General features: G+C 36.0%; 1 protein-coding gene across 1 annotated transcript in view; it reads left to right on the top strand.

Moving 5' to 3' along the window:
• Positions 1 to 26,836, top strand: part of LRRC9 (leucine rich repeat containing 9) — a 122,676-nt gene that overhangs the window by 44,974 nt on the left and 50,866 nt on the right. Inside the window, exons 11-17 of the mRNA XM_087448426.1 lie at positions 69 to 245; positions 581 to 698; positions 5,875 to 6,007; positions 8,483 to 8,605; positions 9,243 to 9,358; positions 13,997 to 14,209; positions 19,181 to 19,300. Coding sequence (XP_087304552.1) covers positions 69 to 245; positions 581 to 698; positions 5,875 to 6,007; positions 8,483 to 8,605; positions 9,243 to 9,358; positions 13,997 to 14,209; positions 19,181 to 19,300 — 1,000 coding nt within the window. The remainder of the gene's footprint in view (positions 1 to 68; positions 246 to 580; positions 699 to 5,874; positions 6,008 to 8,482; positions 8,606 to 9,242; positions 9,359 to 13,996; positions 14,210 to 19,180; positions 19,301 to 26,836) is intronic.

Below are 26,836 nucleotides of genomic sequence, written 5' to 3'. Positions count from 1 at the left end.
ACTGTGTTCTTCAGCATTTTAAGAAAAATCTCTTATTTTCTTTGTATGTATTCTGTATTCCCATATAGGTTTAATTCCTGCTATGAATTAATTGTATCACGTTTTTGTACCTGGGACTTCAGAACATATGGTATTACAGGTGTGACAGTAAAACGTGTCATCAAAGTTAACAACCGTATTCTAAGACTAAAATTTGAAGAGAAATTCCAAAAGTTTTTGGACAATGAAGATATGCATGATTCAGAGTAAGAAGTTAAATTCCATAAGGAATATTTTTACAAAAGTCTGATTTTATTTTGTAAAAAAGTCTCTCTGTTTTAAATCTTTCTGTTTTACAATATTGAAAATATACCTTGTTAGTAAATATTTCCTTGCTATGCATCTCCCTTGACTAGGGTGACTTCATAGTTTATCCACATTGGGGTCTTTTTGAGACTGAGGGGGAGTGGAGGTTTAACAATGACGCTGGAACATGCAGTATAAATGGGAAATATCCTAGTAGGACATTTGGTCATCTTATCTATGGTTAAGCTTTTTTGAAATCAATTCTCAAACTTTTTTTGTCTCAATCACCATTAAGGAGCTATCGAAAGATGCTGGAATGCCTTTTTTATGTGTTTGATCCTGAAGTTACAGTGAAGAAAAAGCGTCTGCTACACATACTTGAAAAAGGATTTGAGGACAGTGAAACAAGCAAGGTAGCATCAAACGTCACTCAGAATGGTGCTTTCTCCCTAATGAATGAAGCCCTGCCGCTGGTGTAGCATGGTTTGATTCTCACTCCTTTTATCTGTGTTTACAGCAAACCTCTGCTGTGTCACAAAAAGCGTAGTGCTATCATAGAAAGTACAGCATCTTCCTTCTTTGGATTATACCAGAGCAAGTCCATTAATTACTTTTTCTGCCTGACTATCTATGTAATCTTTCGAGGCATCTTACTTTAATGTTGTGATTCTTTTATTGATCTTGAAATCCACTTCTTTAATCTGTTTTAAACTCTTCAAGGTTTTCTCCATCTTGAAAAAATCCACTCACTGAACACTGCTGTGCTTTCTAGCTATCATCTTGTTTTTCTTTTTCTCTTTTATTGCCACCATTTCTTTATTCTCTACTTCACTGTCCCCACCTTGCTGCTGATATTGCTTTATTCCTGGTCACTTCTGAGCTCCAAAATATCCAATCAACCTTTCTGGGCCCTCCACCCTCTCAGTGAGGCAGCTGTAACACGCCGGTACAGAGCAGTGCTTCCTAACCCTTTCATGTCATGGCATATACATAAAATGATAGTATTGCTGCATTTCAGTCCTGGCTTTCCTACTCACCACCTATGTGACTTCACCTCTCTGTGCCTATTTCTCATCTGTAAAATGAAGATGGTAATAGTGTCTGCTTCACAGAGTTGTTGTTAGGATTTAGTGAGACATGCATTAAAAAGTTCTTGAATACTTGTACATCAGTGTTCATAGCACCATTATTCACAATAGCCAAAAAGTGGAAACAACCCAAATGTCCATCAACAGATGAATGGATATACAAAATGTGGTATGTACATACAATGAAATATTATTCAGCCGTAAAAAGGAATGAAATTCTGATGCATGCTACAACATGGAAGAACCTTGAAAACATTATGCTAAGTGAAAGAAGCCAGACACAAATGGACCACTTATATGAGGTACTTAGAATATGCAAATTGGTAGAGACAGAAAGTAGAATAGAGGTTACCAGGGGATGGGGAAGATAGAGGGATGGAGAGTTATTGTTTAATGAGTACAGAGTTTCTTTCTAGGATTAAGAAAAGTTCTGGAAATGGATAGTGGTGATGGTTGCACAACATTGTGAATGTACTTAATACCAATGAATTTTACACTTGAAAATGTTTAAAATGGGAGCTTTTATGTATGTACTTTTTACCACAATAAAAACAATCACCACAAAAGCATTTCAGCTGCTCAGTGGAGAATGGATTGGAGGGAGTGGGGGCAGATGATGGGGCCCTACTGGGGAAGTACTGCAGCAGCTAAGGCCAGAGATGGCGGCTTCAGCAGGTTGTGTGGTGAGAGTGTCCCCACGGTGCTTTCTGGAGGAGAAGTAAGAAGGAAGTGAGGAATTGAAGGTTTTAGAAGGCAGAGTGAAGGGCTCAGGGTCATCGCAGAGAACTGTGAACCATCCTGGGCACAGAGGATGGGGGAAGGATGGAGCTAACATTTCTGTGTGTTTTCTGCCTGGCAGCCACTGTGCCAGGGCCTCAGCTCTTGCATGTCCTAGAGGAGATGCAGTACCTCTAATCCTCCCAATGGCCCTCTGCACTGCTCTGTCCAGTCTGGCAGCCGCCGCCCACATGTGACTGCTGAACATATGAACCATGACTAGCCAGAACTGAGAGGTGCTGGAAGTTTAAAATAAACACCAGTTTTTAAAGACTTAGTACAGAAAAAAGACTATAATTTCTTTGATTATATGTTGAAAAGATAATATTTTGGATATATTAGATTAAATAAAATGTATTATTAAAATTTACCAAAAAAGTTCTTGGACCAGTTCCCGACATATGGAAAGTTTTTGATCAAATTTACCATTATTGTCTGAAACATTTGATACTATTGACTGCTCTTTCCTTTTTGAAATTTGCCTTTGGCATCTATGATATTACACTATTGTTATCCTTCCTATTTTTCTGATCGTCCTGTCTTTGTTTCCTTTTTGTTCTTCCTCTTGCCTCTAAACATGAGAATACCATAAGATTAAAGTTTACTAATCTGCCCTTCTCTCTCCACATACCCTCAATTACTCTCATTGTTAAGATCTTAGAAATGGGGGAACGTAATTGGCTAGAAAAATCACTGTGTAGCAGGTAGATCAGATAAACTAGATTTCTATGCTATGATGTGTACGCAATAAGTAAAGATACAAATTTATGTTCTGCGTTGTTTAAAAGATGGGATTTGATTAAAAAGATGAACTGTGTAAGCAGTTTAAAAGAATTTGGCTTACGTTGGCAGTGTCTTTGTAAGGCAGAGGGCTGCCTGGCGTGGGGAAGATGAAGATATTCTCTCTGATACCCGAGGATTTGGTCAATAGCCATAGGGAGTATCATTTATTCCATTTAGGCTTTGTCCAAAATGTGCATTCTCAGCCAGCCCATCTCCTGATCTCTGCTTTGACACCCACAGCTGCCATTCCTGTGTGGTTCATCTGCTTTATCTTCTTATACAATATATCTGAAACCAACCTTCAATCTTTTGCTCATAAGCAACTCTCTCCTCATCTTCTTTCCTTATTTCTACCAACAATGCTGTCATTCCCTCCACTGACCGGGTTCAAAGCCTTGAAATTATGTTTGACCACTCCCACTCCACTTCCATTGTTTCTACATCTAATCATTTACCATTTCTAGGGATTCTTCCTTTACTGTATCACTTCATTCTTCCTTTCCCTCCCTATGCCCGTTACCTGCCACCACTTTGAACATTCCTTCTAATCTTTGCCAGCAGTTTCCTAATATGCAGCCCTGCCCTAGGTCTTGCTCTCTATTCCTTCCACCTTTAACAGTACAGACAAATTAATCTTTCCTAAAACATTATTTTCATAGCGCACATTGCACTGTGCTCATGATGAGAAACCTTCAATAGTTGCGCATTACTTATGGTAATGAAGTCCAAATTCCTCTGCCTGGCATTGAAGGACCCTCACAATCTAGCTTCAGTCTAACTCCCTATGACCAAATATACCACATGTCCTAAATGAAGTATGCACACTTTACTTGTGATTCTCCTAACCACACCTCAATGCCATGCCTCCCTTTGATGAAATGCTTTTTCTACTTTTTCTTTATGGCAAATTTATCTTTCAAGTCTCAACTCAAGGATTTCCTCCTCTGTAAAGCCTTTCCTGACTTCTCAAACAGTAGGAGCCCTCTTACCTACTTTACAGATTTATCAAAAAGTCAATTAAAATGGAGAACTATAGATAAATGATTTCCTTAAAGACCCTTTAGTGTAACTTAAAACATACACACTTACATTCGTCTATCTTTTGACATAGGGCCAAAGCCATCGAGCAGGAGATTGGAACTCCGGGCAGGCTTTCTTGCATCAGCCACAACCACGTCACATGTTAGTTTTGGTTTCTTTAAAGTTGAGCATGAACTTAAAGATTCTTGCAAAGCAACTTGAGTGCAAGAATCCATCTAGTTTTAATCTGTATGATCCTCCCTGCCACCACCAGACTTTTGCATTTGCCTCACCTACACGTGCTTTGACAGAAATTTGTAATAATTAGCCTCTATGGAACATTACCAAAGCTTTCCACTCAGTTTTCATAGAAACAACTCGCATTCTTTCTCATATTTCATTGCTTTATGTAATGCACATAATTTCAATAACAAATACAGCTAGTATAAACAAGTTTAGGAACAAAATTAACTGATTTTTGGTAAGCGTCCAACACAAGTGGGTAGCATATCTAAAGTACATCAGTATTTTTAAAAGTACCCTCTTATCCTTGAACTGTCACCATACTATGGGTTATAGAGAGAGTGGAAAATATTACTTAATCCTATGAATTGGTTAAGTGGAAGTTGTTTAAGCAGCAATCGAGAATTTTTATTGTAGCACATTTGTTATATTGAAATGTAATCATTTGTGTGCATTTTTCTACAAGTCCTTGAGGGCAGGGACTTTGTTTATAGATTCTTGGTAGAAATCTGATGAATGATTGATGGATAATTGGATAGACAGATGGATGGCAATCATCCCTATTTCTATACCTTCATATGTTTCCTCCTCTTAAAAATACTTTCCTTTAAAATTTCTGATTATTGGAATTATGTCTAATCTTCAAAACCCAGCCATGATCCCATTACCTCTACAAACTCATTCTTAATCACTTCAGTTAAAAAAGGATATCTTATTTGACACATCTGGTGATGCCTTGTATTTTTAATTATTGGGATAGTTTCCATCTTCCTCTCTCTTATTTGAGGGCCAAGGCCATGCCATTGCCTCACAATGCCATGCACATAGCTTGTATCTAATGGATATTTAGTGATGTTCATTGGAAATCTGAGAAGATTATACTTACTGGGATGTGGAATTTGTCGTCATATGAGCCACATTTTAGTGTTCAGGTTTCAATAAGAAAAAATATATAGGCAATTCAGCATTTATAGAAAAGATATCTTTCTAAATAATTTGGCTACTAATATTAAACTAGTAATAATTTTAAAACTCTGAGATAGTGACAAGGAGGAATAGACATGAGTTCCAATCACCACTTTGCCAATTTCTACTTCTGTTCTTGAATGGATCATATAATCTCTCTTAGCTCTAGTTTTTTTACTGCTAAAACTAGAGATTTTTGTTTGCATTTTAGAACTGCTTTCACAACAAATAAGATGAATATTTCTGATAAAACACATTCAAGAAAAAAATCTAGTCACCATGCAAACTGAGATTTCCATGCATTAGCACAATGAAATGTATCGTATGAATAAGAAACTTCACTGGTGTGATACATCATTCCCACAGGACTTTCTCTTTGGACTGTGCACGATTGCTGGTGGAGTCTCATGGACAACGTGCAGACCTGTAGCTCCTGCTCCGCGCGGTGCTGTCAGTCTTGACTCTGGCTGCTTTCACAGGAACAAAGATTGTTCTAGGTCACTTTCAATAAGCCTATTCGCATATAAATTTAACATAAATAAATGGCTTTACAGAATGGAGTTGCACCTGAAGGTTATCTACTTCTTTTCAGTGAACCTGGCCTGCATTATCTTTGCCCAGAAATGTAAACATAAAATAATAAACCATCTGTATGGAAGCTGAAATATTGTCAATTTTGTAAAAATACTCAAACTTTGTGTTTTCTTTACAGCTGCCTCTCAGAAAAGAAGCTGTTATTCTTGCTAATAGCCTAAGTATATGTGAGTGTCCCAGAATTGAATTTCTACAGCAAAAGTACAAGGATGAGAAGAAAAACCCTCTTGAACGTGAGCTCCTCAGACATGGTAATACAAGTATACAGTATTTCAGAACTTTTAAGTTCTCAGTCTTCAAATTTATTATTTTCATAATGTTTTTAATATTTGGTTTTATCAACCCGGAAGATTTTATGAAACCTATTTTATTCAGTATGTACCAGTGTAGTGATACATGACTGTCTGATCTATTACTTTAGTCAAGTTGTCAACAAATATTTACTGAGTGATTATTGTGTGTCAGCATTAATAGGATGAGACTCGTTTGTTACTCATATTTAACCTAACTTATATGAAACAAACACTTGTCACAGTCTGCTTTTGTTCATTAAGTTGTGTCCTAAAAATAAACTTAACATATATATATATGTTTTACACACACACACACACCACCACACACCCCAAATTCATAGGATAGAGAAAAGAGAACTTGGCCCATTTATGCAATAATCATAATATAAAGCACTCAGGAAGGCAGGCTTTATTTGTCCTTAATGATCATAATATAAGATGATAAGAAAATCTAGTTATCAATCTAAAATTGGCTAAAGACAAATTGTGAAGTGTATAGATTGCTTTATAAGTTGCCTTATAGAAGGTTAACTTTTGGTATTTTAATTTATTAATAATTATCAGTACTTTGCATCTTGAATATATATATATAAATAAAAGTACATGAGCCAATTTGTAGGACACTTCTGGGAGAGATTCCCTGGTACCCACAGATTGGGGAAAAAGACCAGCTCATCATGTCGTCTCCTGCCCCACCTTCTCCTACTGCTCATTCTTCAGTTCCACCAGCATTTATTGAGTGCTTACTGTGTGTTAGGCACCTGGCAGGTAATAGGGATACAGTGTATGCAAACTAGACACAGTTTTTCCCTTATGATGCTTACAAACATTAATAATCACACAAATAAATGTAAGATTACACTTATCATACGAGCTACAAAGATGAAGTATTAGTGCATATTACCAAGGAATATATAATAAGGAGAACTGATCAGGTCAGGGAGAAAGGGACACCTATTCTTTGGTCTCAACTATCCAACCTACTGAAGATTGGGTAGTCAGAAATTTGGTTAACTTAATTCTATCAGAGTGAAAGTCTAGGTTCCAGACTATAGCTCTGCTAAAATGATTCATGCTGAACTAAACTATATGTGTTTTGCAGTCTTTCATTCAGCTAATAATAATTAGAAAATTAAGCAGATTATTGAATCTAGAAAGAACTCCTTATTTGAAAAAACCATTTGCTTCTTTTTTTCTCATTCTGCTCCATTCCCATCTTAAGAAATACTTCATAATGTTTTTCTAGATCCTCTGGAATATGCTTTCCAAAATAATTAGTTTCTCTCAATTTACATTTTATAACTTGTATATAGTTAAAAAAAAAAAGTCATCTGAATGTTTTATGCTTAGTGATTAGAAATTACCCTATGGAGGCCGGCCCCGTGGCTTAGCGGTTAAGTGCACGCGCTCCGATGCAGGCGGCCCGGGTTCGGATCCCGGGCGCGCACAGACGCACTGCTTCTCCGGCCATGCTGAGGCCGCGTCCCACATACAGCAACTAGAAGAATGTGCAGCTATGACATACAACTATCTCTTGGGGCTTTGGGGGAAAAATAAATAAATAAAATTTAAAAAAAAAAAAAAGAAAAAAAAAGAAATTACCCTATGGGGGGCCAGCCCCGTGGCTTAGCAGTTAAGTGGACATGCTCCACTACTGGCGGCCGGGGTTCGGATCCAGGCAAGCACTGACGCACCACTTGTCTAGCCATGCTGAGGCGGCGTCCCACATACAGGAACTAGAAGGATGTGCAACTATGACGTACAACTATCTACTGGGGCTTTGGGGAGAAAAGGGGGAAAAAAAAAAGGAGGAGGGTTGGCAATAGATGTTAGCTCAGGGCTGGTCTTCCTCAGCAAAAAGAGGAGGATTGGCATGGATGTTAGCTCAGGGCTGATCTTCCTCAAAAAAAAAAAAAAAAGGAAATTACCCTATAGGAGTCAGTGACTCCTAGAGATCCTTAGGATTGAGTGAATCCCAAAGTTCCTTAAGAATCTAAAGGAAAAAGAAATGTTCATCCATTCAGTAGACATGTATTGAGTGCCTCTTATATCTAAGCTCTGTGCTAGGTGCTGATGACATGGAGATGAATTTTTACCCAGTTAATAACAACAAAAAGTTTCTTATTTTAAATTACGTCATGAAAAACATTGCTAACATACTATGTTCATTCCTTCTTCCTTTTCTGTAAAGCTTTGCTTAATATAATCACAGTAATCCTCCTTGATAACTGTTTCATTTATTCAAGAAGTATTTATTGAGTTTGTATTTTGCATCAAGCATTATGCCATGTGCTATACAGTAGCAAACAAGAGGGCCTGGATCTCTGCCTTTACAGAACATACAGTTGAGTCTGCAGCCAATAAGGAAAGTGATATTGGAAAATTACTAAAATGAATTATTGTTAAAAATGATTTCTGTTTTTTCATATTTAGGCATCCTCCTCATTACAAAGGTTTTCCTTGGCCAGAGTGCTCAGGCTCATGAAGAGGACTCCATCAGTCGAGCTAACTATCCAATGGTTAATTCAGTGTTCATTCCTCAAAAATATTTACTAAGTATGTCTGCCATGCAGAGAAATGTGCTTTCATTTTTCTGAATACGAAATGTTTGTATAATACAGATGCTTACAGTTTAACCTCTACCTACCAAAGTTTGTAAACTTTTCTACAAAATCTGTCTCTAGCTACTAATGAGCTTCTATTTTTCTATTCCCTACCTCAATGACATTTATACGTGTGTGTAGATATTTTATTTTGTACAATTTTATTTTATATTTTACACACACACATATATATCTTATATATGATATATTTACATATAATATGTATTTCAAAAGATAAAAACTCACCCAACTTTTAACAACAAAGCTTTTAGAGTAATATATTTGTCAAAGCTATATGGACACGCATTGAATAGAGAAGTGAAAAAGTATGAAAAGGAAAAGGATATGAATAAAATTAAACCCTACTAGTCTATGTGGTCAAAGAGTGACTACCAGTAAGTATTTATAGAATTAAGAAACTTTCTAGTGGGGTGGGAAGAAATAAGGAAAAAAACCCTCAATAACATAATAGTTGGAACTGACTGAGTTGGTTGTTTATTAATCTACATTGAAATGAAAAAAGTATATTATGTTTCATTCTGAAGAGTGTTTATTTGCTTTGCTTGTTTTTGTCTTTGATTTTGCTCCAGATTCTATCATGGGACAGAGAAACTGTGATTGCTGCGTTCGGCAGTGCAAGTGGTTTGTCTTTGATCATGACCTTGTTTTGCCAGAGTACATCGTTGAATTTGAGTACGTCACAGTGGTATGAATGCATTTTTTAAACTGGAATTTCTTAAATGAGAATAGGACAGTAATTTGAAGTCTAATAATGTGATGTTAAGTTTATACTATACATATACATATATATTGGTTATTCTGTGAAGGACTTAATTTTCAAAACCAATCATTATGACACCTACATATTTTTCTTGTGCAAATATGTTACATGAGTAGTATATGGCTGCAGTCTCACTGGAAGAGATTCAAACTGTACTGAAGGATACAGAACAAACATGAAAATCTGCTTCCATTTCAACCGCATCACCACGCCCTTCCATGAAGGCATCCACTGCTAGCAGCTGTATGGGCTGCTTTCAAGCCTTTTGCTACGTGTTCACATATATAACAGCATATACCATTTGATGTAGTTGAATCAAGTTCTAAGTATTGTGTGATTTTTTTGCTTTTAACAATATGTTTTGGACATATCTCCACTTCAGGACATATAGGTCTATACTTCTTTCTTTTGGTGCCTGCATACTATTCAGTAACATTCTGATTTATTTGACTATTCCCCTGTTGATGAAACATATAGGTTGTTTCCAGTTTTCTTACTATTTAAAACAGTATTTCAGTGAACATTGTTATAGATGCATCTTTATATGCATATGGAAGTTTCTCTGCAGGATAAATTTGTAGAAGAAGTGGATAGTCAAAGGATATATGCATGTTAAATTTTGATTTTGCCAGTACTCTCCACAAAGGTTTGACCATTTTACAAATTTCCAACAGTATGTGACAGTGCTTGTTTCTTTGCATCCTTACGAACACAAGACATTATTAATCTTTGTTTTCCACTCTTATGGGCAAAAGAAGGATATTTTATTCTTTGATATGCTTATGGATTATTTATAGTTTTATAAATCACCTGCTATATCGTTTGACCATTTTCTATTGGGCTCTATCTTTTTCATATTGATTGGAAAAATCCTTATATGCATTCTGGATAGTAATCCTTTATAATGTGTGTGTGTATATATATATATGTATATATTTTTTGAAAATATTATCTGTCACTTGTCTTTTAATTTTTATTTGTAGCAAAACATTTATTTGTCATCTTAATTTGTAATTTAAAAGTTAATTTTTTTTCTTTTTTTTTATTGAGGTAATATTGGTTTATAACATTATATAAATTTTGGGTGTACATCATTATATTTCAATTTCTGTGTAGATTACATCATGCTCAGCACCCAAAGACTAATTACAATCCATCACCATACACATGTGCCTAATTACCCCTTTCTCTCTCCTCCCTCCCATTTCCCCTCTGGTAACCACGAATCCAATCTCTGTCACTATGTGTTTGTTTGTTGTTGTTTTTATCTTCTATTTATGAGTGAGATCATATGGTATTTGACTTTCTTCCTCTGATTTGTTTTGCTTAGCATAATACCCTCAAGGTCCATCCATGTTGTCACAAATGGCCAGATTTAATCCTTTTTTTCTGGCTGAATAGTATTCCATTGTGTATATATACCACATCTTCTTTATGCATTCATCCCTTGATGGGCTCCTAGGTTGCTTCCAAGTCTTGGCTATTGTGTATAATGCTGCAGTGAACATAGGGGTGCACATATCTTTACACATTCGTGTTTTCATGTTCTTTGGATAAATGCCCAGTCCTTCTTTCATGTTCCATTGATCTCTTTGTCCAATCTTGGACCTCTACCACATTGTTTTGTTATTACAACCTTGATGATATGTTTCGATATGTGATAGGAAAATTCCCTTCCCCATCCCCACTCATCTTTTAAAACATTTTCTTGGCTATTCTTGAAAATTTTCTTTTCCAAATAAAATTTTAAATCAGCTTTTTAAATTCTACTTAAAAGTCCTATTAGGATTTGATTGAGATTGTATTGAATTGAAAACTTAACTTGGGTGCATGTATCTTTTTGAATTAGTAGTTTTTTCTTTGGGTAAATACCCAGAAGTGGAATTGCTGGATCATATGATAGTTCTATTTTTAATTTTTGAGGAATCTCCATACTGTTTTCCACAGTGGCTGCACCAGTTTATTCCCACCAACAGTGCATGAGGGTTCCCTTTTCTCCACATCCTCACCAACAGTTGTTATTAGTTGTAATAACTTTGTATGGTGACAAATAGTTACTAGACTTACTGTGGTGATCATTTCGTAATGTATACAAATGTCAAATCACTACACCTGAAATTAACATAATATTATATGTCAACTATACTTCAATTAAAAAAACCTTAATTTGGGGTGAACTGAGTACTTTGCAGTGTTGGGCCTCTCATCCAAGAACATGATAAATTATTCCATTTATTCAAGTCCTCTCTTATGGTTTTTGTTATATAGGTATTAAACATTTCTTGTTACATATAGTTCTGGGCATTTATATTTTATATTGTTATTATGGATGGGATTGTATTGGTCAAGTGTGCTTTCAGCAAAAGACAGAAACCCAGACAAACAGTAAACAGAATAACTCAAATAACAGGAAATCGAGAGGTGGGCAGTTCTGGCTGCTGTGACTGTTCCGTGATGTCAGCAAAGACCTAGCTCCATCATCCTTCTGCTCACCATTTCATGAGCTCTTTTGATCTGAAGATTCAGTTCTTTCTTCTCTTCCATTCTCATTAAGCCCTCTGGGACCTCTATAGTTAAACATTGGACATTCTGAATTGATCCTCCATGTCTTCTCATTTTTTTCTCTCGTATTTTACATCTCCATTTTTAAATTCTATGTTCCAGAAGATTTCCTCAATATTAGCTTCTACATTGCTAATTTGATCTGCTGCCATATCCATTTGGTTTCTCAGAGCGTTTACTGAATATTTTTTATTTCACTAATTGTTTTTATTTTGGCTTTGAAGTGTTTACCCTGTTCTTTTCTATAGCAGCCTATTCACAGATGCTTTATTCTCCCAGATTTTAAAAAATTCTCTTATGGACCTTTTTGGTTTTTTCTAGAGCCATTTCTTTCTTTCTTTTTTTTTTTTTCCCTCTGTTATAACCAGCTTTATTGCTTAACATGGGTCACAAATGCCTTTGTGTATCATCATATATGCACTTAGCGCAATGCTGTAAAAGGGTTCCATCTATTAGTTTCACAAATTATTAAAAAATCTTCTATCATTGCCTGTTCATTTTGTTCATTGCTTGTTCATTTTTTTTTATCTCTATGTATCTAATTTATTTTATTTTTTTGGTTTATTGTGGTAACATTGGTTTATAACATTGTATAAATTTCAGGTGTACATCATATACTTCTATTTCTGCATGGATTACATCATGTTCTCATGTTCACCACCCAAATACTAATTACAGTCCATCACCACACACATGCACCTGATTATCCCTTTCACCTTCCTCCCTCCCCCCTCCCCCTCTGGTAACCACCAATCCAATCTCTGTCTCTATGTGTTTGTTTGTTGTTATTATCTACTACTTAATGAGTGAGATCATACGGTATTTGACCTTCTCCCTCTGACTTATTTCACTTTGCATAATACCCTCAATGTCCATCCATGTTGTCACAAATGGCTGGATTTCATCTTTTCTTATGGCTGAGTAGTATTCCACTGTGTATAAATACCACATCTTTATCCATTCTTCCCTTGATTGGCACTTAGGTTGCTTCCATGTCTTGGCTATTGTGAATAACGCTGCAATGAACAGAGGGGTGCATGTATCTTTACGCATTGGTGTTTTCACGTTCTTTGGATAAATACCCAGCAGTAGAATAGCTGGATCGTATGGTAGTTCTGTCCTTAATTTTTTGAGGAATCTCCATACTGTTTTCCATAGTGGCCGCACCAGTTTGCAGTCCCACCAGCAATGTATGAGAGTTCCCTTCTCTCCACATCCTCTCCAACACTTGTTGTTTCCTGTGTTGTTAATTATAGCCATTCTGACGGGCGTGAGGTGATATCTCATTGTAGTTTTGATTTGCATTTCCCTGATAATTAATGATTTTGAACATCTTTTCATGTGTCTGTTGGCCATCTGTACATCTTCTTTGGAGAAATGTCTGTTCAGGTCTTTTGCCCATTTTTTAATTGAGTTGTTAGTTTTTTTGTTTTTGAGATGCATGAGTTCTTTATATATTTTGGAGATTAACCCCTTACCTAGAGCCATTTCTGTTTGTTCATCTTGTTCTTACTCATTCATCCACAATTATTACCATAATTATTTAATTACCTCATAATTACCTCAAGCATCCTCCTGATGTTTTATTTGTTCGCTCTGAACTTCAAGTTTCTCTGGGTCTGCTCTTCAAAGTGGGTGTCTCCTGCATATGTTTTGGCTACAGGTTACATTACTGCTCCTATTTGTCTGTCAATTCAGTCCATTCTGATTTATGTCTCACAATTTCTAGTCTTTGGTTGGTGCCTTCTCCACTGTTATAAAATATTTATAAATTACCTTTTGCCAGTTTTAAGGAATTTTCAGCGGGAGGGGATGAACACACCCGTTCTTAGCCCACAATTTTAATCTACTCTCATAGATTTCCTAATGTGATTCTGATCATCATAGATATTACTATATAACTTTAAAAAAGTTAATTCACCTTGTTCTACAAAGCCAATTTCTTTTTCAAAATGATAAATACAGCAACAAATTTTTCAATATTTTTAATAAATTTTTTAGGTCAAGCCTCACTCTTTATTTTCTTCATTCAACAATGTTATTCTAGAAGAAGGCAAAAAAAATTCAGAAGGATCAGTATTTTCCCAGGATTTGAAATTTGATGATGAAGTTATAAAAATGGATCCCAGGATCAAGCCCAGACCAAAACTTATTAGTTTGGATGATAAAATGATACTTTCCCTTGCCAAGACTAGCATTTATAGTCATATTGTGGTGAGTATTATGAGGAATAACATTTGGGGACAGGAAGCTTGAATTTGGAATCAAAATATATCATATGAAGTCTAAAGATCCTAAACCACCTATCTGATGATGCCAGGTGTCATGCTGTCAAAGTTGAAAGGCCTAGCCCTTTCCTTCTATGTGGACTAGATCAGTACTGGCCAGCAGTTATATAATATGAACGACATATGTAATTTAAAATTTTCTATTCGCCACATTAAAAAAAGTTTTTAAAAAATTAAAAGGTAAGATTCGTTTTAATAATATTTTAGTTAATCTAACATATCCAAAATATTATTTCAATATGCAAACAATATGAAGATTCATTAATCAGATAGTTTCATATTAAGTCTTGAAATCTGGAGTATATTTTACACTTACAGCACATCTCAATTCAGACTAGCCACATTTCAAGTGCTCAATAGCCATGTTTGGCTAGTGGCTACCACACAGGACAGTGTAGGTCTGCAGGTAGCCTTCTAGTTTGCAAGGGATTTTATTCCTGCATAACAAGCTCTCTTTAAAATGATTAAGATGAAGATAGATAAGTTTCAAATCAGTTTCCAGGATTAATCAACACAGAATATGGGAGCTTTATCTTTACAAAATTAATCAATAGAATTTGAGTTACTTATTGAAGCGACTTACTTTACACTGAAGCAACTCTATTGAGATATTAAGCCTACCTCCACATCTTGACTTTCAGATCTGTCCATTTCAAGTCTGCCACCATTCTATACAAACCACATTTATCTCTGACCTAGACTACTGCCATAGCCTTCTAACTGGGCTGCCTGCACACTACCATTGCAACCTTGCACAACTCCAAGAAGTGCAGTTCACATTATATTCTGCTCATGAGCTCTTTGGATGCCATTCCCTATATAACTGAATATAGCTCAATACAACACAGCGGGGGCCTCCTAGAGCTCTGCAGCCAAGGTCTGTCCTGCTTCCACTTTGAGCCCCCAGCTCATTCTTCATGTTGAAGCTAGAGTAATCTTTTCAAAGTGCAAATATCATCATGTCACCTTTGTCATCCCTCACCACTCCTATTTGAAATCCTCAAATGATTTTCTGCTGTTTTAAAAATAAAACCAAAGTCCTTAATATGGCTGTAACGTTTTGCATGGCCTGGTACCTTGCCTACCTTTCCAGACTCTTCTCATGTTATCTTCCCTTTAGCTCTCTGTACTCAGCCTCCTTTATGTTTCTTAAATGTGTCTTGCTTGCAGCCAACACAGAGCCTCTGCACTTGCTAGTTCTTCTCCATGGAATGTTCTCCCCTGCCCCTTTTCTCCTAATTAACTCCCACACATCTTTTTAGATCTATACTTAAGCATAAAAGCCTTCTCTTACCTCTGAGTCTAGGTCCACTTCCTTTGTTATATGTTCTGTGTTCTTCCTAGACTGTAAATTCCATAGGGGCAGAGGCTATGGCTATTCTTAGCTGTGTATATCCCCAGCACCAGGGCAACAACATAAAATTGTGCAGTGTACATTGCACAAGAGGGCCACATCTAAGGGGCACCTTTTAAATCATAGAGTAATATATTTACTACAACAGTTTTCTGACAACTCTGGGTAAAGTTTCTTGTACTAACACAGTCAGTATATTGTGACAATTTTCTAAAAGCTGGGAATAAAAGTGCCTTGAGGAAAGGATAACTTTTTCTAATTTATTCATAAACACTGTATGCTCTAGCATCAGCTCTGCCATTACCTAGCAGAATACCTGACACACGTTAGGTACTCATTAGCTACTTGTTTAAAAAAAGAATGTCTTTAAAAACAGGTTCTTGCAGAGAAAGTGGGTTGTTTGCTTGAATCTGCTGAAGTACTAGGCAAACTGATATTTGATTGATTGATAAATTGATAAGAATACTTGAGAAGACAAGCTATTCTTACATGACACTATCTTTCTATGTGTGCACTAAAAGCTGAGATACAGACAAAAATTCAGAAATGGTTTTTGTTATCTTGAAAGTCAATTACATTTCTCCATTATGACATTTCTAGATCCATTGTTTAAGATGACAGTTTTTTCTCAAGTGATTGTGTAAAAGAGAAAGAGAATGCAAAAATATTTTTAAAAATAATAAGTGAGGTCAATAGTTTTAAGTCTGCTTATGAAAATAAAGAGAAAATATCTTTTTCAAGAAGTTTATGGGATTGCTGTGGTGAAAACTGTATCATCACCATTCACCAAATCTTCAAATCCAGGAGATAAGAGATAAGGAGGAGATTATCTTTACCGAGCCACTTATTATTAGAGAGGAAGGAAAACTTCATAACATGATAGCAACATCACCATCTTTATCCTAAATGTGCGGGAGAGTGATAACAATCTTCCAGCTGCCAGTACTGCGAAATTATTGTTTCCACACTATAATGTCAAGATGTAATATTTGAGTAATAAATTTTTGGTAATAAAGCTTTAGTAATACGGGTTTAAAAAAAGAATGTGTTCTGATTGGATTGAGCTTCCACAACATGTATTTCTATAGGCTTAAAGCGATTAAATAAAAGTAAAAACACCAGCACCACAGGCAGGTCTTTATCATGATTATCTTTGGTTTGTAAGATGAAAAACAGACGAGACTAAGACTTCACAAAACTTTGGCCTATGTGTGACCTCCACTTGACTGCATTAATTTGATCAACACCCATAACAAGAACGGAGGGGCTTTTTCACCTTCAGTTTGCCTCTACTGCTTAAAAGCCAGCACACTTTCTAGGAATTCTAGTGAGAATACTAGATATTACAGCAAGAATATTGAGACATCACAGCCTTCGCTCTCCTTCCTTTGTGCCATTACTGTAAGAGAGATTCAGGGTACATACCTCTTATTTTCTTTTCAGTCTTCTCCACTAGATTGAATTTTATGAGGACATCTATAAAAATAAATACATAGAAAGAAAAACCCCAGAGTATGTAGTATATAATTTTATAGTCTCTTATTACATAATTAAAAACAAAATTAGAATCGTCATTTATAAGTCTGGCTTTAGCATTGATTTATTCACTTAGCATTTACTGAGAACTTGCTATGTTTTAAGCAATGAGGTAAGTATTGGGGTTCAAAATGAATAAATTATCTTCCCCGCCTCAAAGATATCAGTTTTGTGGAGGAGACAGATATATAAACAAATATAGGAAGGTTGGAGTTGCTAGCAGAGCTCCATAGACAGAGGTGAGTTGAGCGGACTTTTTGAAGGATATGAGAAATTTAGTTGTTTACATCTTCTAGGCAGAGAAAATACTCCATCTTTAGGCGCATGGTTTTGAAAGATCGTCTATTTTCAGGGAACACTGAGAAATGTGTGACTAGAACAAAGGATTTGTGATGGTGGAAGGTAGAGGGGTAGGTTGGAATAGAAGGAGGATACATGAGGCTGAGGCCGGAAGAAGGAGGTTGTAGCCACATTAGGATGGATTTTAGAAAGCAAATTTAAAAGTTTAGATTCTTTTCTTTAAGGAACAGACTGTTTTTAAAGACCTAACTTTGGCAGTTTGTGGATGGATTTAACTGAAGTCAGACTAGTGGTATGGAAATCCAGTAGAAACTATTGCAGTAGACCACAGGACAAATAATAGTCTGAACTAAGGCACTGGTAGTACTGACAGAATGGAGTGGCTGGTTGGAGAAACATTTCTAGAATCGAATGTATATGGAAAAGAGGGAAAGGAGGTGATCAACAATGTCTGTTAGATAGTCAAACTCTTAACTAGGATTGGAAATATAGGCTGCCAAGCAGATATATAGGGAAGATGATGAATTCGGTTGTGGACATGTTAAGTGTAAGGTATCTATTAGAATCTATCATGGATGATACCTATGTGTGACCTGTAGTATAAACTAGTCTGCATAAATTGTCCCTTCTTAATAATTTTAGCTAAGTTTTGACAGCTATTAGAAATTTAGTTGTTTCTGCCTGCCAGGAATTTAGTTATATCCACAATATAATAGGCTATAAGATGGTGGGGGTGAGTGAAGAGGGTTGGGAGGTAGACACCTGATTTTATCATAATACCGATTTGTTTTGAATACTGTGGTCAATTGAATTAATATATTTTCTTGTGCTACTGTTTATTTTGTAGACTATGCATAAATACAGTCTTCACTTGATTCATAATGGTGTAGTTTAAAGGCAGAAAAATATGTAGACATCAGGGTCTCCCCTAAATATAAAAGTGTAATAACATTTACTTTTATATAGCCCATGACAAAATGGACAGGGAAAGTCTGGGCCAAATTCTGATATAGAAATTGTCTTAGACGCCCTCCCACCTCCTTCTTTGATGCTCTGTCCTCCTACTTCAACACCCTCAGCCTTTCTTCCTTAGTCCAGTGCCCTCATACGGTTTCCTGCAATCAAGGTGTACCCTTGCCATCCTCTCTTGTGAGGTATCCTAGCCGATACCCAAAATATTTAGGTCCTACGTTGTTCCCTGGCTAGCCTGAGAAATAGATCTGCCCTAATAATAGTATACTTAACTATTTTCTAAAAAGAATTTCGGGGCCAGCCCCGTGGCATAGTGGTTAAGTGGGCATGCTCCACTGCTGGCGGCCCGGGTTCAGATCCCGGGCACGCACTGCTTGTCAGGCCATGCTGTGGCGGCATCCCACATCAAGTGGAGGAAGATGGGCATGGATGTTAGCTCAGGGCCAGTCTTCCTCAGCAAAAAGAGGAAGATTGGCATGGATGTTAGCTCAGGGCTGATCTTCCTCACAAACCAAAAAAAAAAGAAAAACAAAGAATTTCATGTCAATTATTGCTAAACTTAGACCAAGTCGAAGATCAAATTAGTCAAGAAGCGAATCCAATGATGCTATTATAAACTATACCTTTTAAAATCATGCACTAGATTTTTTTCCTCTAAGCTCTCAATGTTATTTAAATAACTATCGTGTAAAATATAATGTCTTATTTTTTAATTTATGTTTTATTTTACTTTAGAGTCTGAATCTACATGGAAACAGCTTGACTAAGTTGAGAGATCTCGCCAAGTTAACAGGACTTCGAAAACTTAATATCAGCTTTAATGAATTTACTTGTTTAGATGATGTATACCACTTGGTAAGAACTGTCCGTGTGAAATTATTTAAGTAAAACAAAATTATTAATTTAGTGGATAAATTATCTTTGTAATTATGATCTCATATATAGCATGTTTAAAATTATACAGCCCAAATCAGGAACAAAGGATACGTACACCTTATGTTACTTTCTCTAAAATAGATCTTCAATTTAGATTCCATTTGCAGACCAAATACACCCCTGCGGTCATATCTGATTCTACCTACTTTAAAATAAATATATTAAAACTACTCCAGACTGATTTTCAAAGTATAACTTGGAAAGTGTCATCTTCATTTTCTTCTGCTCTTGTTTTCCCACTCTTATTTTTCTCCTCTTTGTGAGTCCTTATTTCTTCTTCTTCATTTTCTAGTTTTCCATTTCACATCTAATGTTCTCAGTTCTTCCCATCTGTCCATTATCCATGTTGTTATTTCTCTTTCTCTCTGCCTTGTCCTTTCTACCTGAATGTTAACATGGATATATCTTGTTTGATTTCTGTTTGCCTACTCATAGATCGTAGGACAAATAAGTAATGCCCGTGTACACACAGACATGGATCTTGTCTGGCTTTTGTTTTCCTTATGTAACAAAAATAATTATGTATGTGGTTCCAGAACTCCACTCAGCATTCCTGTTTCCATGGGTCCCAGGTGACTGACCTACCTTTTCAGAATATATCATCATTCTCAGCTCTCCTTCATTCCACCTCCTTGCAATCAAAGCCCTTGCATTGCTGCTTCCACCACTGTGGTGGGAGCTGTTACTTTGCTTGCTGGCTTTAGGTTTTAGTATTAAACCTCTTTCCTTGTTTCTTTTGGTATGCAAAGTATTTTTAATAGAATCCCTGATAGTCTAGGTTCGGTATGCAGCAGAGGAAAGAAGGTAGTTGAATAGAGTTCCCAGAACTGTATGTAGATTATTGGCATTCTTTTTTTTTTTTTTTTTTAATTTTTTTATTTATTTTTTTCCCCCAAGGCCCCAGTAGATAGTTGTATGTCATAGTTGCACAGCCTTCTGGTTGCTGTATGTGGGACACGGCCTCAGCATGGCTGGAGAAGCGGTGCATCAGTGCACGCCCAGGATTCAAACCCAGGCCGCCAGCAGCGGAGCGCGTGCACTTAACCGCTAAGCCATGGGGCCGGCCCTATTGGCATTCTTTTAATTTATTTTTTTTCTAATGATTTGCTAGCAGTTCCAAAGATTATAACAGTCATTATAATTTTGCTTAGGCACAAATTTAAAGAGTGAACTCTTAAGTCATGCAAGGCACTTAGATCGTGAGTGAGCTTAGCCAGCTGCCCAGCATGTCTTTTGCAATGTGGCTTTGTTGTTCTACTCTAATAGAAAAATGTCTTTCATCATCATAGCCTCACAGCCTTATTGGATGAATATTACCATTTTACAGATAAGGGAACTGGGTAAATTTTATGCCCAAGTATATTTTCAAATTTTAGGATTAGCAAAGGTGGCTAGATATAGACCTCTCAAACATCAAGTATCTGGTAAATAAATGTCTCTCTAAAAATGATTATAAGGATGTGGGGGGGTGGGGAGGTCAGAGAGAAGAGATACTCAACATGTGTATTTTTTCACATTTTGTTGTAAAATAAAACACAGATACAGAAAACTACATACTCCAAACATGTGACATAGTAAATTATAAGGTGAATGTGCTTGTAACCAGCACCCAGGTCAAAAAATAGAACTTTGCCACCTACAGCATAAGTCCCTTGTATATGCCCCATCCCTTTAGGAAATCATTATCCTGACCTCTATACTTAGCCTCTCCCTACAATTTTCCCCATAGTTCCATCACCCAAATGTGCATCCCTAGCATAAAAGTTTAGTTTTGCCATTTAAAAAAAATGTACTGTATCTTTTAAATCTCTTTCAATTTTGTAGGTTTCCCTTCTATCCCCTTCCACTCCCCGTAGTTTATCTATAGAATTACTTGGAGCTTCTGACCCAAAGAGTTTCCCTGCTGATTTGCTTACTTATGCTATAACCCTACATGCCTTCCACTCTCCATATTTTCTACGATTTGGCAACTGGATCCAGAGATTGGATCAGACTCAGGTTCCATTCCTCTGGCAAGACTGTAGGAGGCACATAATGTCTGGTTGTCTCAGTTTTCTGATGCCAGCAGCCATTATTAATGCCGATATCCATTAATTCATTGGGGATTACAAAATGGCAATATTCTTATTTTATCATTTCTTTTTCATTTATTAGCTGGAATACTTTTACATAGAGACCTTTCCCTTATCTATTATTTAGTTACCCAGTGGTACCATTCATATGGAAAATGCAGAATAGATGCTTGATTATTTGTCTTTAGTTACCAATTTTCAAGATAATGAAGTGGTTCTCTATGATTTCCCAAAGATGAGCAATTCTTTTCTGTTTTAATATCATTAGGAATGTAGGAACTTATGCATATTTGATGAGATTCAACCTATTGCAGTTATTATCACAATTGAAGCTCAAATTGTCTCATCCTTAGCCAGTCAGAGCATCTTAAAGTTAGCTCCTTTTGCCGTGACCCTAGTGATCTTTGATAGCTTCTTTGCCACCTGGTATGAAAGATGTTCCATACACATTTTATGTATTTTCTGTTGCAGACTTGGGATCAGCCATTTCTTTTAGAGAGAAGTGGTATTTCAGGACCACAGTCTGGGTTGGTCATTGTTTCTAGGTCTTTTCATTGGGCAGAACTTGTTGCGGGGTATGGCTATGTGTGTGTATGTATGTATGTGACTATATATATGTATGTATAACTGAAACCTCATGAACTAATCTTGATACTTCCAATTCAGGTTCAAGGCTGCAAATCTTTTAGCTTAACCTCTTCTCTGTTACTTACATCTGTATCTTTTTTTCCTCCCACACCAAGAATCCTGATTCTCAAGGATACAAGGTGATAGAAATACAACACTTAATAGTTAACTCATTTATTTTATCCCCTATTACACACTCAGAATGACAGCACTAATACTCTTATCAATATATCACTGGAAATATTTTTAAAAAAAATTTGTATATATTCCTTCCATTCTTCTCCATTTTAAAAAAATAATTAAGGGGCTGGCCCGGTGGCGTAGTGGTTAAGTTCGTGCATTCCACTTTGGTGGCCCAGGGTTCACAGGTTCAGATCCCAGGCACGGACCTACATACCGCTTACCAAGCCATGCTGTGGCAGACGTCCCACATGTAAGATAGAGGAAGATGGGCACGAATGTTAGCCCAGGGCCAATCTTCCTCAGCAAAAAGAGGATTGGCAACAGATGTTAGGGGCTAATCTTTCTCAGCAAAAAGAAAAAAATAAAGAAAAAAGAAAATTATCGTACTATATCTACATTGTCAGAGCATGTAGCCTTACACTCTGTGCACTCTCCAAGTCAGTTCATTGGTAACTGTGTATTTAATTCTCATCACTAGTCCTTAGGTTGGTATCTCTTTAAACATTTTGATTGTCTAAAAATACTCAATTATAGATTCCTTAGGAAGGGCTTATGGGAACAGGATTCTTTCAGTTACTGCATGTTGATAATAGTTTATCCCTGTCCTTTATACTTGAAAGGAAGCTTTGCCAGATATCAAAATTCTTGGCTCACAGTTCCTCTTCTTGGACATCTTAAATGTTATTCCATTTTCTTTTGGCATAAAGTATTGCTGTAGAAAAGTCTGATGAGGATGTGTAATTTTTTTTTCCTTGTAAGTCACATGCTTTTTTCTTCTAGATGCCGAAAGAACTTTTTTAGTTTTCTTTAAAGTTTAGTAATTTTACTAGAATGTGCCTTGACATTGGTTGTCTTGGATCAATATTTCAGTTTTGCAGTATGCTCTTCCAATATGTGTATTAAAATCGCTTTTTTCTTTTTGTTTTTTGAATTGGAAGTTTTTAGCAATTTTTCTGTTTCCTTGCTTTGGTTTTCTTCTTCTCATTATTCACATGTTGAATCTTTATCTACCCTCACTATTTCTCCTTTCTCTTGAGTCCTTTTTATCTCTTAATTTGCATTTGATTTTTAAATTTTTCCTCTTTTTCACTTTCTATTTCTCTCTTTTTTTTTTTTTTTTGTGAGGAGATCAGCCCTGTGCTAACATCCGCCAATCCTCCTCTTTTTTTGCTGAGGAAGACGGCCCTGGGCTAACATCTGTGCCCATCTTCCTCCACTTTATATGGGACGCCGCCACAGCATGGCTTGCCAAGCAGTGCGTCGGTGCGCGCCCGGGATCCGAACCAGCGAACCCCGGGCAGCCGCAGCGGAGCGCGCGCACTTAACCGCTTGCGCCACCGGGCCGGCCCCCACTTTCTATTTCTCTTAAAGAATTATCTGCTGTGTTTATTTGCTTTTGTGTTTGACTGGCTTAGTCTTAGTTTCTGAAATGGTTTTCTTGTTTTATTTCAAATTCTTTTCTGGGTTCTTTCACCTCACTTCTGAGTTTTTCTAATCCAGATTTATGTTGTTATTTTATGTTTTATATCATTCTTAACATTTTTTTTTGCTTGTTTTGAAATAGTAGGTTAGTAGCTGTGATCTGTTTCTTGAGCGTATCTTCCTGGTGTACTTTTCTTGCCTGCAGCAATGTTTCCCCCTCTTCCTCTGTCTCTCTCACAGCTTTGTCTGGGATTTGACCTCAGTACTTATTTGCTGCTTATTTTTAAGCAGCAAATTAGTTTTCTTAACTTTTAAAATGAAGTGGGTTTCGGGAAAGCTTTTCTAACTTCACAGATGTCCCTCTTCTGTAGTTTATATTACTGTTTAAAAATGGTAGTGCTTATTTTCTGAGACTTCCTGAATCTATTCCCCTCCTCCACTTTGGTCTGAACTTTCTCTTTTATTTGCTTTTCTTGTCCTTATCCTGTTTAATTTTAACTTAGCCCCAGCAGTTTCTTCTTCAAGAAGGATTCTGTTCTGGAAGGAAGCCCTGGTGGGCAGTTTTGAGATTCATGGAGGCCAGACTGCTCCAGCCCCTTCAGAATTTTTTACTGTGGGTCCCATGCACTCATTTGGTATTAAAGGGGCAAAGCTCCTCCTAGTTTCAACTGCTGTACTCCAGTGGGCCCCCATGTTTTCCAGTGAATAGTAGTTGGCTATTCTGGGGCTCTCCTGCTCTCAGGTGCATCAGATGCCACCCTCATGATTCCTTCTTCCCCTCACAGAGACTAGATGCTATGTAGGTTGTGGTGCTTTACTCCTATCAGCTTCTTTTGGGGCTTGTGGAGCTATTGTGTCATGTAGCTTTGTTATAAACGTTGTCCCTGGGATTTTGGTTTTATCTATTTACTGTTTTTATGTGGGGATTCAGAGACATTGAAAACCTGTGCTGTCTTGGCCTATATATTCTCCAGTAATTGGCTTTGTACGTGTGTTCAATATTAATTATGCTTACCCCAGCATTATAAAAGGTTATGATCTAATTTAATCATTCCTCTGTAATTTTTACCTTCTCCTAGTTTTTAAATTCGCCTGGGATATCTCATTTTTACTATCATTTCCCTTAAGTACGTCTCTAACATGGAGAGTTTCTGTACCCTTCTTGCATGCTAGAAGTTGGTTCTACTAGGTTGTAGAAAGTAAATGTATTGTTGCTGTGTGTTGATCATCCTGGCCTTGCCTTGTGTACCAAAATACCAAACCTAAGACTGTTTATATAATGGAGGGCCTGGGCTTCATAAATAGTGGAAAGTAAATAAACACACTAAATGGTTTTCATAGAGTTTTTAAAAATTTAAACAAGACATCCATATAAGGTAAATTAAAATGTCCTAAGTTGCATGTCTGTCATTCACTCACCTAAACTATCAGCAAAAGAGAGTATCTGAGAGAAAAGAATAGAAAAATATTTTTTTCTCTGAACATAGCTCCACTATAGTCACACTTGACCAGGAAGAGACAAATATGTATGGCTACTTGCAATCTTAGACTAGATTACATGCCTAATTTTTTATTGAAACAATACTTCTGTCTTATCTTTTTGAATGAGAAATTTGTTGTCAAAGTGTTCCTAATGTCTGGAGACAGCTAATCTACATTTAGAGAATGAACCATTATCCCTAAGAATATTTAAAAGAGGTGTTGAAGATTTTAATCTTTGTGAGTTGGGCTGTACAGTAACTTTAAGGAAGACTGAAACTGAAGTACAAGAAATATTAGAACAGAAAACCCTGCTGCAAAACTGAAAATACTCTTCCATGGAGTCTGTTCTATACCCTGGGAATACAAAAATGAAGATCTCACCTCTGATTTCAAGGAAAGAAGACAGTTATCTTTTTATGATGTATGGTTCCCAAATGCTGGTTTGCAGGCAACTGCCAGAATTTGGGACAAGTTTTTCCCAGTCTATGATGAAAATTGGGAGATGGGTCATGTAGTAAATTTTTATAAAGTTAAATTGATTTCATTTCAAAGACTTATAAGATTATATCTTTCATACTTTTTTGCTGCCAAATATCCTTTTGTTCAAGAAATTGTGATAGTAAATGATAGTTTTTGTTTTGTCTTGTTTTTACCATGCTGATTTATGAGAATAAAAATAACACTATTTGGTTTTCAGAAATTTTTTTAGATTTTAACGATCTGGACATTCAACTCTTGAAACCTGAACCACTGTAATAGGTGGTTCTAACAATATGAACTATGCATTTTAAAGCAGTGACTAATTCTTTGCTGAACTCAAACAGTTGTTTCAATTAAGTTATAAAGAGATCAAGTTCATTTTTAATCTATAGTAATATTATTTTTTATTTTAAAAAATACGTTGCAAAATATCTTAAAGTTCTCTCTATCTCTTCCTTCTTCTGGGTCTGAGTAGTATACACCTTAAAAGAAAATTTTATTTGCAACAAATTAAAGTCTTAAAGACTTCTTATAAATAAGTAGATGAAGATCTGAATAGATAAATAGCCAAAAATAAGAAATACAGAAAAAAAAGAAATTTAAAAATGGCTAATGTAAACACATGGAAAGATACTCAACTTCACTGGCAATAAACAATGTAAATTAAAATAAGGTAGGTGTATTGGTGGGTATTTAAGGAAATGAGCATTCTCATATTCTACTGTTGGAAGAAAAAATTGATACAAACTTCCTTGAAAACTATTTGGCAGTATTTAACAATACAGAAATCTTTAAAACCAGTAATCCCATTTCTAAAAACCTGTTCTGAAAAAATTCAGAGTCTCAATTAAAGTATCATGCTCATGGATGTTTGTTGCAATGTTGTCAATAATTAGAAACAACATAAATGTCTATAGTAAAATGCTTAAAACAATGTTAATAATTCACATATTAGAATATTATGCAATCATGAAAAATCATTTTCAAGAATATTTAAGGGTGTGTGAATATGTTAAAAGGATACAAAATTCTATATAATATACTCTGTTTTATATAAGAAAAAATATATGTGCATATAATAAACAGTGTGTTCAGTGGTTCTTCCTGAGTAATAGAATTATATATGCTTTCTAACTTTTTAATTTTTATTTATTTACTATATTTTTCAAATTTCTAGCAAAAAATGCAT

The sequence above is a fragment of the Ceratotherium simum genome, chromosome 24, assembly GCF_057802395.1.
Source record: "Ceratotherium simum simum isolate JZ-2026a chromosome 24, ASM5780239v1, whole genome shotgun sequence".
NCBI classification, from domain to species: Eukaryota; Metazoa; Chordata; class Mammalia; order Perissodactyla; family Rhinocerotidae; genus Ceratotherium; species Ceratotherium simum.
This window is presented reverse-complemented; position numbering and strand designations above follow the sequence as displayed.